Genomic DNA, 14,927 nt, shown 5'->3' on the forward strand with positions numbered 1-14,927 from the left:
TGAGGGGTTAACAATAGGAAGACTACAACAAAGGAAAGGAGGATTTAGTGAGTGATACTATATAAGGGAAATTGGATAGGCTGGGAGTGGGGTGACGAAGAAGAAGAGGGCATGGAGAGTGTGCAGACAGGCAGATGAGGGGGCCTGCAGCAGGGGTTGGGAAGATGAGGCAGTTTTGACCGAGGTCAGGTAATGTGTGTGTTTGTGTGAAGGGTGAGGCATGGCCACAGTGCCTTGTGAAAAGCACCTGTGCCAGTGCCACGTAAAAAGCATCTGGTACACCCTGTAAAATGGCTGGCATTAAGGAAGGGCATCCAGCCATAGAGACCATACCAAAGCTGACAATTGGAACCTGGTGCAACACTCTGCTTGCTGGTTCCTGTCAAACCATTTGCCCCATGCCAGCAGGGAAAAAAATGGACATTAAACAATTATGATGGTGATGAGGGTAGATAAAGGATTTAGTGTGGACATGTGGAGTGATTGGATAAAACATCAGTAAGTTTAGGCTGGATTGTATGAGAGTTGGGGGCAGAAGCTCAAAGAAAATCTCAGTTGTACCAAGCCATATTTCTCTCCCTAACTCAACAAAACATTCAAAAAAAAAAAAAAAAAAAACTATGGACATTGCTTTGATTCCTTCTCAAATTAATGAAATCAAATGTCATAAAATTATGACAATATTTTTTATTAAAAACATTTTATTTCATTAGAAAAAAAAAAAAAAAATTAAAATTTATTTTATTATAAATTTATAAATGATACTTCCATCTTTCAGAATTTTACTGGTAGATTTATATTTCTTTGTGTTTATTGCAATAATTTTGTTGCTTATTCTAGGTTTGTTTTTCTTTTGCATTCATTCTTTATATTTTATTAATTTTTTTTGTTTATTTATTTTTTTTAAAAATTTTGTTTTGTTTTCAAGAAATTTCTTCTGAAACTTCTGCTATCAAGAATATGTACAATGGTTTGGAGGTAGTTACTGCATTTTGGTAGAGGGGGGGGGGGGGCTATCACATTCAAGAAAATGAACCAGTTTGTTGTTGATAGTAACAGATGACATCAGAGGTCAGTTGTCAAAAACCAACAAAGGTCAGATTAGAAGCAAAATAGATTTATTTATTTATTTACAAAATTGATACAACAAATATATGTATCCAAGTGTGTGTTTATATAAAATTATGTGTTCAAGTGTATGTGCTATGTACAAATATATGGGTGTAAATATATATATATATACATATATATCTGTCATTATATTTCTGTGTGTATAATGAAAAGTGTGTGTGTGTACAATGCAATATATATTTTAAATTTTATTCAGTTTTTATAGCTTTATTTTTTTCCACTGCAGTCACAAAAGGACTTATTTTATCAATATCTCTCCTCCTTGCTATAAATGGACAGATCTTCATGACATATTTCACAAAGTATTTTTTACAATGAAAAGACTTATCAGCAATTCCTTGCCAATATCCACACTTGTGTGTGTGTGTGTGTGTGTACATGTATAGACACACACACACATACACACGTTTATATGGCTTATGCTTATATCACATTAAAACCATTGGTTTCCATTCAATCCTTGATACTGGACATAGTATTTTGCAGGAGAAACTATTTTAAAATTTGGATGCCCTCTTTGGCTCTTTGGGAACAAATTATATTTTGTTAGACTAATGATTATGGATTTTATGTTTACATACATATATATATATATATTATAGGAAAAATAAAAAACGAAGGCAGAACGAGTATCTCAAGTCATTTAGAATAATTTCATTAGGGTAAGGTGAATTAGATTATTCTAAATGACTTGAGATACTTGTTCTGCCTTGGTTTTTGATTTTTCCTCTAATATGATATATAATTACTATAACGAAATCCTTATATGGATCCCGAGATCCAGCTTTGGCTGTGATCTTGGAACCTAATGGTTGACCAACTATAGCACTTATTCAGCGTACCTATTCGTTTAGATCACAACTGAACTAAACTGCTCATATTCTTTATATATATATATATATATATATATATATACACACACACACACACACATACACCTATATATACATACATTCATACACACAGACATTTCTTAATCCCAGATGTTTTCAAAAGTACAGATGACATGACACAAGGACAAGAGGGAATGTCAGCACCAATGCTACTTCACTCAAGTAGGGACAAGTGTGCGATATAAAACTGTATACACACACACACACACACACATACAACAGACTCCCTGCAGTTTCTGGACACCAAATTCCATCTCATGATCTGTGGCTATAGTAGAAGGCACTCCCCTAAGGTGTCTTGTAGTGAGACTGAAACACAAAACCATATGATTGCAAAGAGAATTTTTGAAGCAAACGACCATGTCCGCACCTACTATGTTTGTGTATGTGTGTATGTATATATATAAGTGCATGTATGCATGTATCTTTTCTTCTTTTACACTGTGGCCATGCTGGGGCACTGTTTTGAAGAAAGATTTAGTCAAATAAATTGACCCCAGTAATTGTTTTCTTCTTTAAGCTTTGTATTTATTCTATCAGTCTCTTTTGTCGAGTTGTTAAGTTATGGGGATGTAAACACACCAACACCGGTTGTCAAGCAGTGGTGGAGGACAAACACAGACACACACATATTATATATATATATAAACATGATGGTCTTCTTTCAGCTTCTGCGTACCAAATCCACTCACAAAGCATAAGTCAGCCTGGAGCTACAGTAAAAGACACTTGCCCAAGGTGTCACACACTGGGGCTGAACCTGGAACCATGTGGTTTGAAAGCAAGCTTCTTACACAATCATATATATATATATGGTCATTAAAATCCAGGAGAGGTGAGAAGCAAAGTAAGATTTAATTCTATATGGTTACAGCTGTTTCATAATTCATTTTTGGTTATATCATTGACTCTTATGCATACATACAATAATATAACACAAGAGAGGACTAACCATCTGGCTATTCTTTGGACATCTCAGATTCCTCTCTTATGAGTAAAAGACTATGGTCAGAGGGTTTTCTCCGCATCAGACACAAAAATACTCAATATACACCACAGAGATTTTCATAGAACATAGCATATTTTTATGTGTCTCCAGTTACTTCCTTGCCATGGTTTCATGCCAAGAATTAAACTGAATTGATTTTTCCAATGGAATTTCTTAGTAATTGGAGAAGCCACAACTGCAAAAGTCTGCTGAAGACTGATGCAACCAAATTCTTGGAGAATAGCATGAAGGTGTTGTAGGGAAATACCAGCTAACACCTTGTCTTAACACCTCACCTTTAGCTCAACATATGTCCTTATCACTTTGTTTTTACTTTCACTCTCAAAGTCATGGGGGATTTTCAAATTAGAAGAGGACTTCATTGACACTGATGCCTAGAAAAAATGCACTTAGCACACCTTGTAAATAGGTTAGTATAAGAAGGGATATTTAGTTGCAGAAACCAAACTGGAACCTCTGAGTGAGATGTGTTTTTTCAATTGGTCAGTGAGGGTCAGAACTCTGAATGAGAATTGATTTGACTAGGACTGTCCATTCAGCCATGCCAGCATAGCTGAATGGACATAAAACGGATAATGACATATACATAGTCATCACAATCCACACACACAGATATATATTGCTAAGTTAAGGGACATAAACAAATACTATATACACTAACGCACACACACACATATATATACACACAGAGAAACAAATAAGGAGTGGATTATGTCTGAATGGTTAAGAAGTTTGATCCCTTTGTGGCTCATCTTGAATAAAAGGTTTCTACAGTCATGGGTCACTCCTTACCTTGTAAGTGAAATGGGGTAAATGGAAACTGTATGGAAGCCTGTCGAGTGGATTGTACTTATGATCCCAAAGTACTGTCTCAAACTGATTCTGCCAGAGAATTTCATTAAGGGTACACGTGTCTGTGGAATACTCAGCCACTTACACATTAATTCAAGAGCAGATAATTCAGTTGATCGCAAACAACTTTAATCTCGTCCTTATAGTGAAATCGCCCTCAGTATGTTTTAGATGCATGTGTGTATGTATATATATATATATATATATATATATATATATATATATATATATATATATATATATATATCAGTTAATATATATACATGGATGTATTGGTGTGGAAGATTAAACTTAATAAATACAAAAAAACAAAAACAAGAGGAAGAGGTGGAGGAGGAAGAAGTATGATGGGAATTATGTTTCATTTTATTGTGAAAATGAAACAGAGATTTCATTGTGAAACTAAACAATGTTTCATTGTCAGACTAAAAACAGAAAGAAAGTTTAATAACTTTAACTTCCATAACAAACGCAGATAAAAATCCTTTCTACTAAAGGCACAAGGCCTAAAATTTTGCGGGAGGGGACTAGGTGATTACATTAACCCCAGTATTTCACTGGTACTTAATTTACTGACTCCGAAAGGATGAAAGGCAAAGTCGACTTTGGCAGAATTTGAACTCAGAACGTAGATGGGCAAAATACTGCTGAGCATTTTACCCGGTGTGGTAATGATTCTACCAGCTTGCTGTCTTAATAATAATAATAATAATAATAATAATAATAATAGCAGCAGCAGAAAATTGCCATTTCTAAGACAAGTGCAAGGCTACACATTCTGGAGAGAGAGGAGAATTGAAGGAGGTGTGTGTGTGTGTATGAGTTACTTGGTTATAAACATCTCTGTCCTTTAACTGGTACTTTATTTTATTGTCCCTGGAACAATGAAAATTAGAGAACAGGGTGATGATACAAAGAAGATTGAGACAGTTTTATTGCTCACTATTTAAATGCCTAATATTCTCTACCCTAATAGGAATAATAATAATAATAATAATAATAATAATAATAATAATAATAATAATAATAATCATCCTTTCTACTATAGGCACAAAGCCTGAAATTTTGGAAGGAAGGGGATAGTTCTTGTGCTTGACCAATACTTTATTGATTCATGAAAGGAAGAAATGCAAAGTCAACTTTGGCAGAATTTGAACTCAGAATGCAAAAACTAAAGAAATCCTGCTAAGCATTTTGTCCGATGAAGAAACAAGTCTAGCAGCTTGTCGCTTTAATTTTGGCATAAAGCTAACAAATTTGAGGGGAGGGGCAAATCGATTACATTGGATCTTACTCTTGACTGATATTTTTATATCATTAACCTCAAAAGGATGACAGGCAAAGTTGCCATCAACAGAATCTGAACTCAGAACATAAAATAAATGGATGAAATCACGCTAAGCATTTTGTCTACCATGTTGATGATTCTATCCATCTCTCACCCAAATAATAATATTCCTTTCTCCTAAAGGCACAAGGCCTGAAATTTTGGGGTAGGAGGTAAGTCGATTACATTGACCCCCATTGTTTAACTGGTACTTATTTTACCAACCCCGAAAGGATGAAAGGCAAAGTTGACCTCGGTGGAATATGAACTCAGAATGTCAGGACAGATGAAATACCATTAAGCAGTTTGCCTGGCGTGCTAACAACTCTGCCAGCTCACCACCTTAATAATAATAATAATAATAACGGTTTCAAATTTTGGCAAAAGGTTAGTGCTTTGGGGGAGGGGGTAAGTTAATTACATTGACCCCCAGTTTTCAACTTCTACTTATTTTATTGACCCCGAACCTAAAACCACATTATTGTGAAGCAAACTTCTTAACCAAATGACCATGCTTGTGCAGTGTTTGTGTAGCGTCTTTGGTGGAAATACAAAAAGAAAAAAGAAATGCGTTGGACGTTGTTTAGGGCCCCATGGCAGAGTTTTGAGTAATTGAAAAGGTAACTTGGAAGGGTTAACAAAAGAACAATTTTTAAAAATCAGTAAATAATTGCAAAAATGAAAGAAATTAATAAAAAATGATTTTAATAACATTTAAATAAGTCATGCTTCCTATATATATATATATATATATATATATATATATTTTACATTGAACACACAATCAAACCCTCTCTCTTTCCTCTCTCAAGCATACACGTAAATACACCCTGAAAACTTTGCTGTCATCTCTCTTACTCATTTCAGTCACTGGACTGTGGCCATGCTGGTGCATTGCTCCAAAAGGTTTTAGTCAAACAAATCAAACATAATATTTTCTTTTAGTCTGATACTTATTTTATCAGTGACTGTTTTGCCAAACTGCTAAGTTATAGGGATGTAAAGAAACCCAACACAAGTGATGGGTGGGTAGGATAAACACACACACACGACAGGCTTCCACTCATGATGCATTGGTTGGCCCAGTGCTATAGTAGAAAACATTTGCCAGAGGTGCTGCACAGTGGGACTGAACTCAAAACTGCATGGTTGTAAAGCACACTCCTTAACCACACATCCACACCTGCTACACACATAAAATTAACATTTCCTATGAAAACAGGACAAAATCATTTCGTTTTGAGGAACTGATAAAAAAAAAAATTAATTAGAAAATAAATATCACCATCATCATTGTGATGGTGGTTATTTTTTCTTCTCAACCTTCTCCTCCTCCTCCTCCTCACCATCATCACCAGTCAAAGAGGTATTTGTTACATTAGTTTATATATGTGTATGTGTGTGTATCAGGAAGTATGAATGAGTGTAAGTAATTTCAGATGTGTGTGTATGTATATGTATATATGTGTGTGTGCTGTTGCATGTATGTATATGTAAATATGTGCCTGATATATATATGTGCGTGTGTGTGTGTTGTGTAGTGTGTGTTGTGTTGTGTGTGTGTGTGTGTTGTGGTGTGTGTGTAGACAATGGTACTTCTGATATACACAAGAGAAAATAAAAATATTTGTACGATATATATTTTTACATTTTTTTAAGATAATCATTTATATTAAATATTTTACCAATATTAAATATTATTTTATACATTCAATAATTTTTTAAAAAATTTCTGCTTTTCATTACTTTTTTTTTTTTTACAAAAGTCTTTTTTTTTTTAATTAAATTCAGTTTTCTTTTTTTTTTTTGCAAGTGCCCCATTTGATGTCTTTAATCAAGACATCAATGTTTTGTTTTGGAAGAAAAAAAATTAAATAAAAAAAATAAAATAGAAATTTAATTAACAATAACTTTTAAGTTTAAAAACTTAAGAAATATCACATTTTAGTTTGTTTTGTAGTCTGTGTTGAAGGAGGTGGAATATAATTTGGTAATGGAGTAGCGACTGACTCAGGGTTTACAAAAATAAATGACTGAAATGCTTAGATTTTGGGTTAGTTTGTTACCCAAGTTTACGTGGATTGGGGATGGTTTCTACAAAATTCTTCCATCCTAAATTACCACTAATAATAATTGTGCTGTTTTATACAAAAGAAAATGCATTATAAGCTAGCAAACTGAAAGGCAAAATTAAGAAACTTATGTCCAATAATGTTGCCTTTTTATTTGAATAATTTAAAATTGAGATTTAAAAAGAAAAAAAATTATTTGTTGCTCTCTTAGCAATTGTTATTAATTTTTAAAACTTACTGCAAATTATAATTTATTTGATATTTGAAAATAACATTAAAGTTTAAAAAAGAAATTAGCTATGAAATTTTTTAAAAACTTTCTTTTGTTGGGTGGGGTGTTCTGAATCAAGCAATCTGGTTGCAATTGCTGATGCAAGCAATCTGGTTGCAATTGCTGATGCAAGCAATCTGGTACCAATTGCAGATGCAAGCAATCTGCTAGCAATTGCTGATGCAAGCAATCTGCTAGCAATTGCTGATGCAAGCAATCTGCTAGCAATTGATGATGCAAGCAATCTGCTAGCATTTGCTGATGTAATCAATCTGCTAGCAATTGCAGATGCAAGCAATCTATCTAGTAGTTGCCTCAAATTTAATTCAAGTAATCTACTTGCGATCCTAGACTCAACCAATCAGCTGGCAATCTCAGATACACAAGCAAGGACTCTGCTTGTATCTGTAATTATTAAAACTTAATAAAATGCTGGGAACTGCCATTCTTTGAAGAATTCCGTCTCATCAGGATCTTTATTTAAAACATCAAAAAACAGAAAGAATTCTCAGCTGAACAAGAAGTCTTCTGAGAGAACTGTGGAAGCCCTAGTAACACTGGTTACCAATGCTAAAAGGCTGCAGGTCAGGGATTATATTAAACAGAATAGGGAATTGAAATTCTTCTTTTTCTTGTGATTCTATTAAAAAAATTCTACTTCAAAGTCTGAAAGTCTGTCAGTGACCAACACCTAAAGGATGTTTCTGATGCAGCCTTAGTCTTTTGGGATATGCTTTGTTCTTTAAGAGACAAAAAGAAAAATATGTGGGAAAATAAGGAGTGAATTTTAGGGGTCTGTTTCCATTACAGATAGAAGAGGTGGTGTGGGTAACCTACCCATGGAACTACCTTGATCCACAGAGAATTAAGCTTCACTGGGAAGTTTGATAGTCTAGAATATAATTGCTGAAGCCTGTACAAGAATTTAGAGACTTCTTTATATTAATTGGAGATTATTTTCAAAATAACTCAAGGATTGGCTTCATCGGAATTAAAAGGGTCTATTATGATTCAGTTCAACTCTGGAGATTGAAAAAAAAAATAATAAATACAAAAAAAAATTTTAAATATCCAAGTCTTTTTTTTTTTTTTGAAGATACAATGATTACTTCAAGAGTTCGTTATGAAATGCCAGTCAAATTCTTATGACAGATCTTCCAAAATTTCCAGTGTCTGTGATTTTGAATAACAAGATCTGTGCTATTCAACTATATCCGTCTTCTTTTGACACCATTTTATGAAAACGAAAATTAAAGCTTTTTTTGTTTTGTTGAAATGTTATTGTTTTGTTAAAAAAAAAAATGAAAAATAATTATTTTGCAATGAATAAATATTGTATAAAAGAATATGAAACATGTTGAGGAAATAAATAGAATTTCACAAAATTTGGTTTACACAGGTTTTAGATTTTTTCCATTCCTTTTTCAAGTATATAAAATCTTTACATACGTATGCATGTATATATATATATATATATACACATATATATATATATATGTAACAAAGTACAGATACATACATACTTTGTATGTATGTATACATATAAAGGCACAAAACTTTAAAGTTCACTTCATTCATAATAACTCTGAGTATTTGTAATAGTAAACTTTTGTAAAACTTATTGTTCCAAATGCGTAGGAAGCAATGCAGGGTATTTGAAATTCTGAACAGGGAAATACATTGGCTGGTTACAGTACATATGTTTGTTATAAGGCTGGTTGAAGCTGCTGGTACAAAACTCCGGTGTACATGGAATGGGTGACATAAGGCAGTTAGAGCTGGCAAATGTTACAGGTGGATACTGCATTTCGTGGTAGTTCTCTGTTTTAATATAATTAACCTCTTCGTGGGGCATTACCATTTGGGAAATCTGAAACTCTTCAGGTATAGACACAGTGTGGTTTAGGGGAGGTATATTCTTATTTGGTGGCCCCGAAACACAAGGCACAGTCTTTGGAGTCTGTAAGTTACTGTTGACAGGTGTGTATTCTGAAGTATTTGACTTTGACGTTGAAGATTGAGCGAGGAACATATCTTGGAGACCTGCAGGAATGTGGCCATTGTCCATTTGAGTACACCACTGTCTGAGCTAAAAATAAAGAATGACATTTCACAACACTTTGTAGCAGTGACAAACTTCCATTGCTGGTGAACTCCCTGCAGATATATCAATGTATGTGTGCATGACTAAAATGTCTTTTAAGAACATGTCTGATATCTTTGAGCAGGGAATTTATACATACATCTAATGTGTACAAGTATGTACACAAATACTTATGTGTACAGAATAGCTTCATGCACTCACATACATAGACACAGACGTACCTTGAGTTGGAAAGTAAGTCAAATGTTTTTTATTGTCATGGATTTGATGAAATGAGATAAAAGTGGCAATATTCCATTGTCAAGTGAATAAATGAAAGAAAGAGAGAAAGAGGGAAGGAGAGAAAGAAGGAGAGAGAAAGTAAGGAAGAAGGAAAGAAAGTTGTTTATTATCAGAACAATAAATTCTTGTAGGATTGTAATCTGTTTGAAAGATTTTTTGTTTTTTTTAACGGATTTCCTTTTAGCATGCCAAGAATTAAATATAGACAAGAAGAAGAGAAGAAAATGCATCATGAGGCAGAGCTTTATTTCATTCTTGCTGCTAACGTAGCTATTTCATTGACTAGAGACAGACATATTTAAGAGTACTGGTTTAATAGCCTAAGAGCTGTGCCAAGAATAAAAACATGATAACATAAATATAATAACAAGTTGTGATGTTACAGTGACCCAGACAAATTGTTAACTTTCTTTCAGGCCATCAATTTTGTAGTTTTTAAGCTGACAAATTAGTCTGGACCAAACATGGCTGTGCTTGTCAATTAGCTGTACACTGTTACTGGAAGCTAGCTGAAGCAATTCTACAAAACTTTGAGACGAAATATGAAAAAATTCCAAAAATAATAAAATATTTTCAAAGTATTTTATAAAAAAACTTTTTGATATAATTTTGATATTTAATAGAAAAAAAAAATCAATATTTGTGGATGTTGGAAGTAAATTGCTGTGAAATTGTTGAAAATATAACAGCAAAAAAAAAAAAAATCATATAAATTATAAATTCTTGGATGAAATATGGAAAATTTTGCAAAATATTTTTAACATGATGTAAATAAAACAAATTAAGTGTTTTCTTAAGTGTGTTTTGTGATAAACTAAGACATTTGTTTGAACAATTGAAATCTCTGCAGAGTTCACATTAACAACAAATATATGATATTACAATATTAATTACAGAATGAAAAAATATAATTAATTAGAACAATCATCAAAATATTTATTTATAAAATGTGAACAACTAAAAAAAAATTTACAATTTGTTAAATACAAAAAACTTTGAATTTATTATTATAATTATAATAATTTTAATTATTAACATTATAATAATGTTTATTGTCATCAACATACTCATTATTATTATTATTATTATTATTATTATTATTATTACTATTATTATTACAGAGGTAGGTACCATGATGCAGAAGTTCTCGACGAACCCAACCTGTGGTGAAAGTTGCAAATTTCTCCAGTTCGTAGTGTTCCAAGTTATTTAAAATGCCATCAAGAAAGGTCTGAACATCACAACATCTTATCCCCACCTCCTTCATACTTACCTAAAAATTTCCGGCTTAGTTCTTACATAAAAACAAATCTGTTACAAATATTTATATTATTAAAAAAAAAAAAAAAAAAGACAGGGGGATTGTCAGAAATGGCAGAGTGTTGACCAAAATGTTATTTAGATCCCAAGTTTAAATCCAGCCAGAGTTGGTTTTACCTTTCATGCCTTCTGGTGTTGATTTAATCAACTATAGTCCCTCACCAAAATGTGTGACCTTGTGCTGAATGTTTGAAATCAATAACAACAGCTGCACGGGATGGCAGGTACAATTTCTCTAATCAAATAGTGTTTATTATGGCATTAACCAATTTCACAGGTATTTACTGTTAACTGCAATGGGGTTTGAATTGAGAACAGGAATAGTCATTAACATTGGCATATAACTGAATACTGATGTCTAATATTCACACAAGACCACACGATATAAATTATTATATTGATCTCTAGAATTGGTTGGATACTTCATTCTATCAACCCTTGGAAGAAAGATTGTTGAACTCAGTAAAGTTGAACTCAGAACAAACAGGGGTGTATTTAAATATCAATTTCTAACATAAATACAAAGCCTCAAATTTCTCTGGGAAGTACCAACCCTAGTAGTTGACTGGTATTTTATTTTATCAATTTTGAAAGGTCGAAAGGTAAAGTTAATTTCTGAGGTATTTGGACTCCCATAGTCAAAGGAGGTAACTCTCTATTACACTGCTAAATCTGACAATCCTAATTAACATCAATGGCATTAATGATTAATTACTAAAAAAAGAGCAAACATCATAAAGCAAAGAGATAAAACCATGTATGGGATGATCAGGTTTGTGTTTAAGAGGTTGGGCTTAATGCATGGCTTCAGACAGGGGTCCCCAAACATTTTAGACCATCGACCTGCTTCATGGAATCTTTGACCCCTCATCGACTTCCAGGCATGTACAAGAAAATAAATAAATAATAATAATAATAATTAAGTAGATGTGCATTTATTAACCCCTTGAATAGTCACATCGACCCCCCTCCCCCCAGGGGTCGATATCGACCACTTTGGAGATCCTTGGCTTAAGACATTCTCTTTTCCCACGTTCTAATAACCTTGAGAAAGGCATGAATATCACACAATCATGTCTCCTCCCCACCACCACCACCACCACCATCATCAGAAGAAGCAAGAAATTCTGAAACTGATACAATAAAGAAGAAATAAGAAAATAACTCCAAGAGTGTCTTTTTTTACATCATTTACTTTAATATTTTACCATGTCCCCTCCCACTCCTAATCCACTGTCCATAACCTCTCCTGCTCTGTGAGGGTTTGCTCTGGCAGCCCACCATTAATATCTACTTTTTTCCCAGCTAATTCCCACCCACCCATATAGAATTTCCAGGCCAATTTTCTACAGCCAAATACTTGTGCTTGTTCTTTCTATAAAGTCACCTTGTCCCCTTTTCAAATACTCCCCCCACCACTTAGTGGAAGGAGCTCCCCCCCTCTTTTTTTCCCCTCTTCCTTTTCCTGTTTTGCAAATTACTTGGTCACCACCTCATCAGTGCTGGTGGCAAGAAAAAGGTATTCAGTCCACTCTGTAAAGTGGTTGGCATTAGGAAGGGCATCCAGCTGCAGAAATGATGCCAAAACAGACAATTGGAGCACAACACAGCTCTGTTTTTCTTGCTGGATCTTGTCAAAACGTCCAACCATATGGTCATGGTAAATGGACGTTGGAGGAGGAAGAAGAGGATGGGATTAAATAAATCTTAGTATGTAGGAGAGCATAGTTCACAAATGATGTAGTTTCAGGTTCAATACCATGATGTAGCACCTCAAGTGCCATTTTCTATAGCCTCAGGCTGACTCATGGTTTATGAAAGGAACTCAGCACATGGAAACTGTACAGAAGCCCAAAGATATGGATATATCTTGTAACAGTATATATCAGCAAAAAATGTAAAGATTGCAGATAAAAACCCCTTGAAAAAACTCCTCAAACCCTTGCTATTGTGTGTGAACCAGTGGATGGTGCGTTGGAGATCTGTAACCAACTAGAATACTGTTCAAGAAATTTCCATCTTCCATTTTCTCCACCAATATTCCTGGAAGGATGATGAGGATAGAGTCCTCAGCGATCTCCTCCATAAGATCCTATTCAAATTCCCAAGAGCAACCAACTGTTCTTGGTTTATCTCTGGATCTCCTGAAGATTGGCCTGGCTTGAAGAATTTGTCATGTGATCCTTTCCTGCAACATTCTGATCATATGTGTGTAGTACCAGAACTATGACCTCTCAATGAAGAAAAGTGGTAGCTTGGCCTGGACAGATCCCTTGATCTCTGAGCTACATACCTCGGCTGATTAATGCTACTCCAGAATTCCTTTGTATTTCAGATGCTGGTGTGTGCAATTGAAATTGGTCACAACCCAACATTAACGACCATAGGTGCGGATAGACATGAAACCAAATTGAAGAAACCTGATATATAAATATCCCTGATAAAGCTGCTCTGTGTATCATAAATGATATCATCATGAAAATAAGATTAAATGGAAAATCATTTTAGATGTGTGCAAAATACAGCTGATGGCTTCAATCTATTTTAAGTGATGTAGTACCTGCAACTGCATAGCAAACCAGTTAGAAGCATTTAGTAAACTGCTAGAGTGTCTATATGGGGTTGGTCAAGATGCTAGAAATAGTAGTTAAATTTCCTCTCAACACTTTATGCAAGGTGTCTCTTTTTTTTTTTTTTTTCAAGTAAATAATGTAGTTCTGTAGACATAATGTATAAAAGAAAATTAGGGATTTGGTCATGGATGGAATGTCTTTGATCAGCCCTGATTTGGGGTTAATAAAATAGTGCTGCTGCTGCTGTGGAGGATGATACCACCCATGCCAACAACAACAACAACAAAAAGTAAAAGATCCAAAACACTACAACATTGTTATTTCTATTTGACAAAATAATGACAAAATAAACTGAAAATTTAAATTTCAGGTTTAGCTGTGTCCCAGTGTCCAATAGTAAATGATAAATAAATGAAGTTAACAAGTTTGGTATGGCAGGTTCGATCTCACTGAGTGACACTTAAGTAGGTGTCTTCTGCTTTAGAATTGGTGTCATCAGTGCATTGTTGATGCAATTTGGTAGATAGAAGTTGTGATAGAAGCTGATTGTGCATGTGTCTGCGTTTGTTGTCTGTAAGTATATATGCATGTATGGTAAGGACTGATCTCAGGGTGTTGGGCCTCACAGAGGAAATGACAACAGACTGAGATGTCTGGTGTTGTATGAGGTTCTTGAGAAGACCTGCCCATGTCAGCAAAACTGAGTTCTAGAAGTGTTGCGTATCCCACCCACCCGTAACAAGAAAAATTTCCACACACCCTACCCCAACAAACCAAACTACATCTCTTCTCTTCCTCACATCTCTTTCATGCCCTATTCTTATCTCTCCCTTTCCAATCCTGTCTTCATGGCCCTGCTCACTGCAGCATAGCTAGCCAGTAGCCCCATCCCACTCTATATACCCAGGTTTCCACCACTCACTGCAATCCCCTCCCTCTATTCTCTTCTCATGCTTCTTTAGCAATGCTCTGCCGCTTATATTATGACCTCTGTACCTCAAAGATATGCCCTGGCATTTGCCACCATCTACTCCTCTCTTCTTTTACTCAACCATCCCATTATATTCTGATCCCCATTGCTTGTGAGTATGCC

At 34.4% G+C, this 14,927-nt stretch overlaps 1 protein-coding gene across 3 annotated transcripts in view; it reads right to left on the reverse strand.

The window, feature by feature from the left end:
• Positions 1-1,101: 1,101 nt before the first annotated feature.
• The window catches only part of LOC106881915 (uncharacterized), an 81,459-nt gene continuing 67,633 nt past the window's right edge, over positions 1,102-14,927 (reverse strand). For all 3 annotated transcript variants that reach the window (XM_052967580.2, XM_014932436.3, XM_014932435.3), the window contains one exon: positions 1,102-9,644. In XM_052967580.2, the coding sequence (XP_052823540.1) occupies positions 9,174-9,644 (471 nt within the window). In that variant the 3' untranslated portion in view covers positions 1,102-9,173. The remainder of the gene's footprint in view (positions 9,645-14,927) is intronic.

The sequence above is a fragment of the Octopus bimaculoides genome, chromosome 4 (assembly GCF_046866305.1).
Source record: "Octopus bimaculoides isolate indiv1 chromosome 4, ASM4686630v1, whole genome shotgun sequence".
In the NCBI taxonomy this organism is placed as follows: domain Eukaryota; kingdom Metazoa; phylum Mollusca; class Cephalopoda; order Octopoda; family Octopodidae; genus Octopus; species Octopus bimaculoides.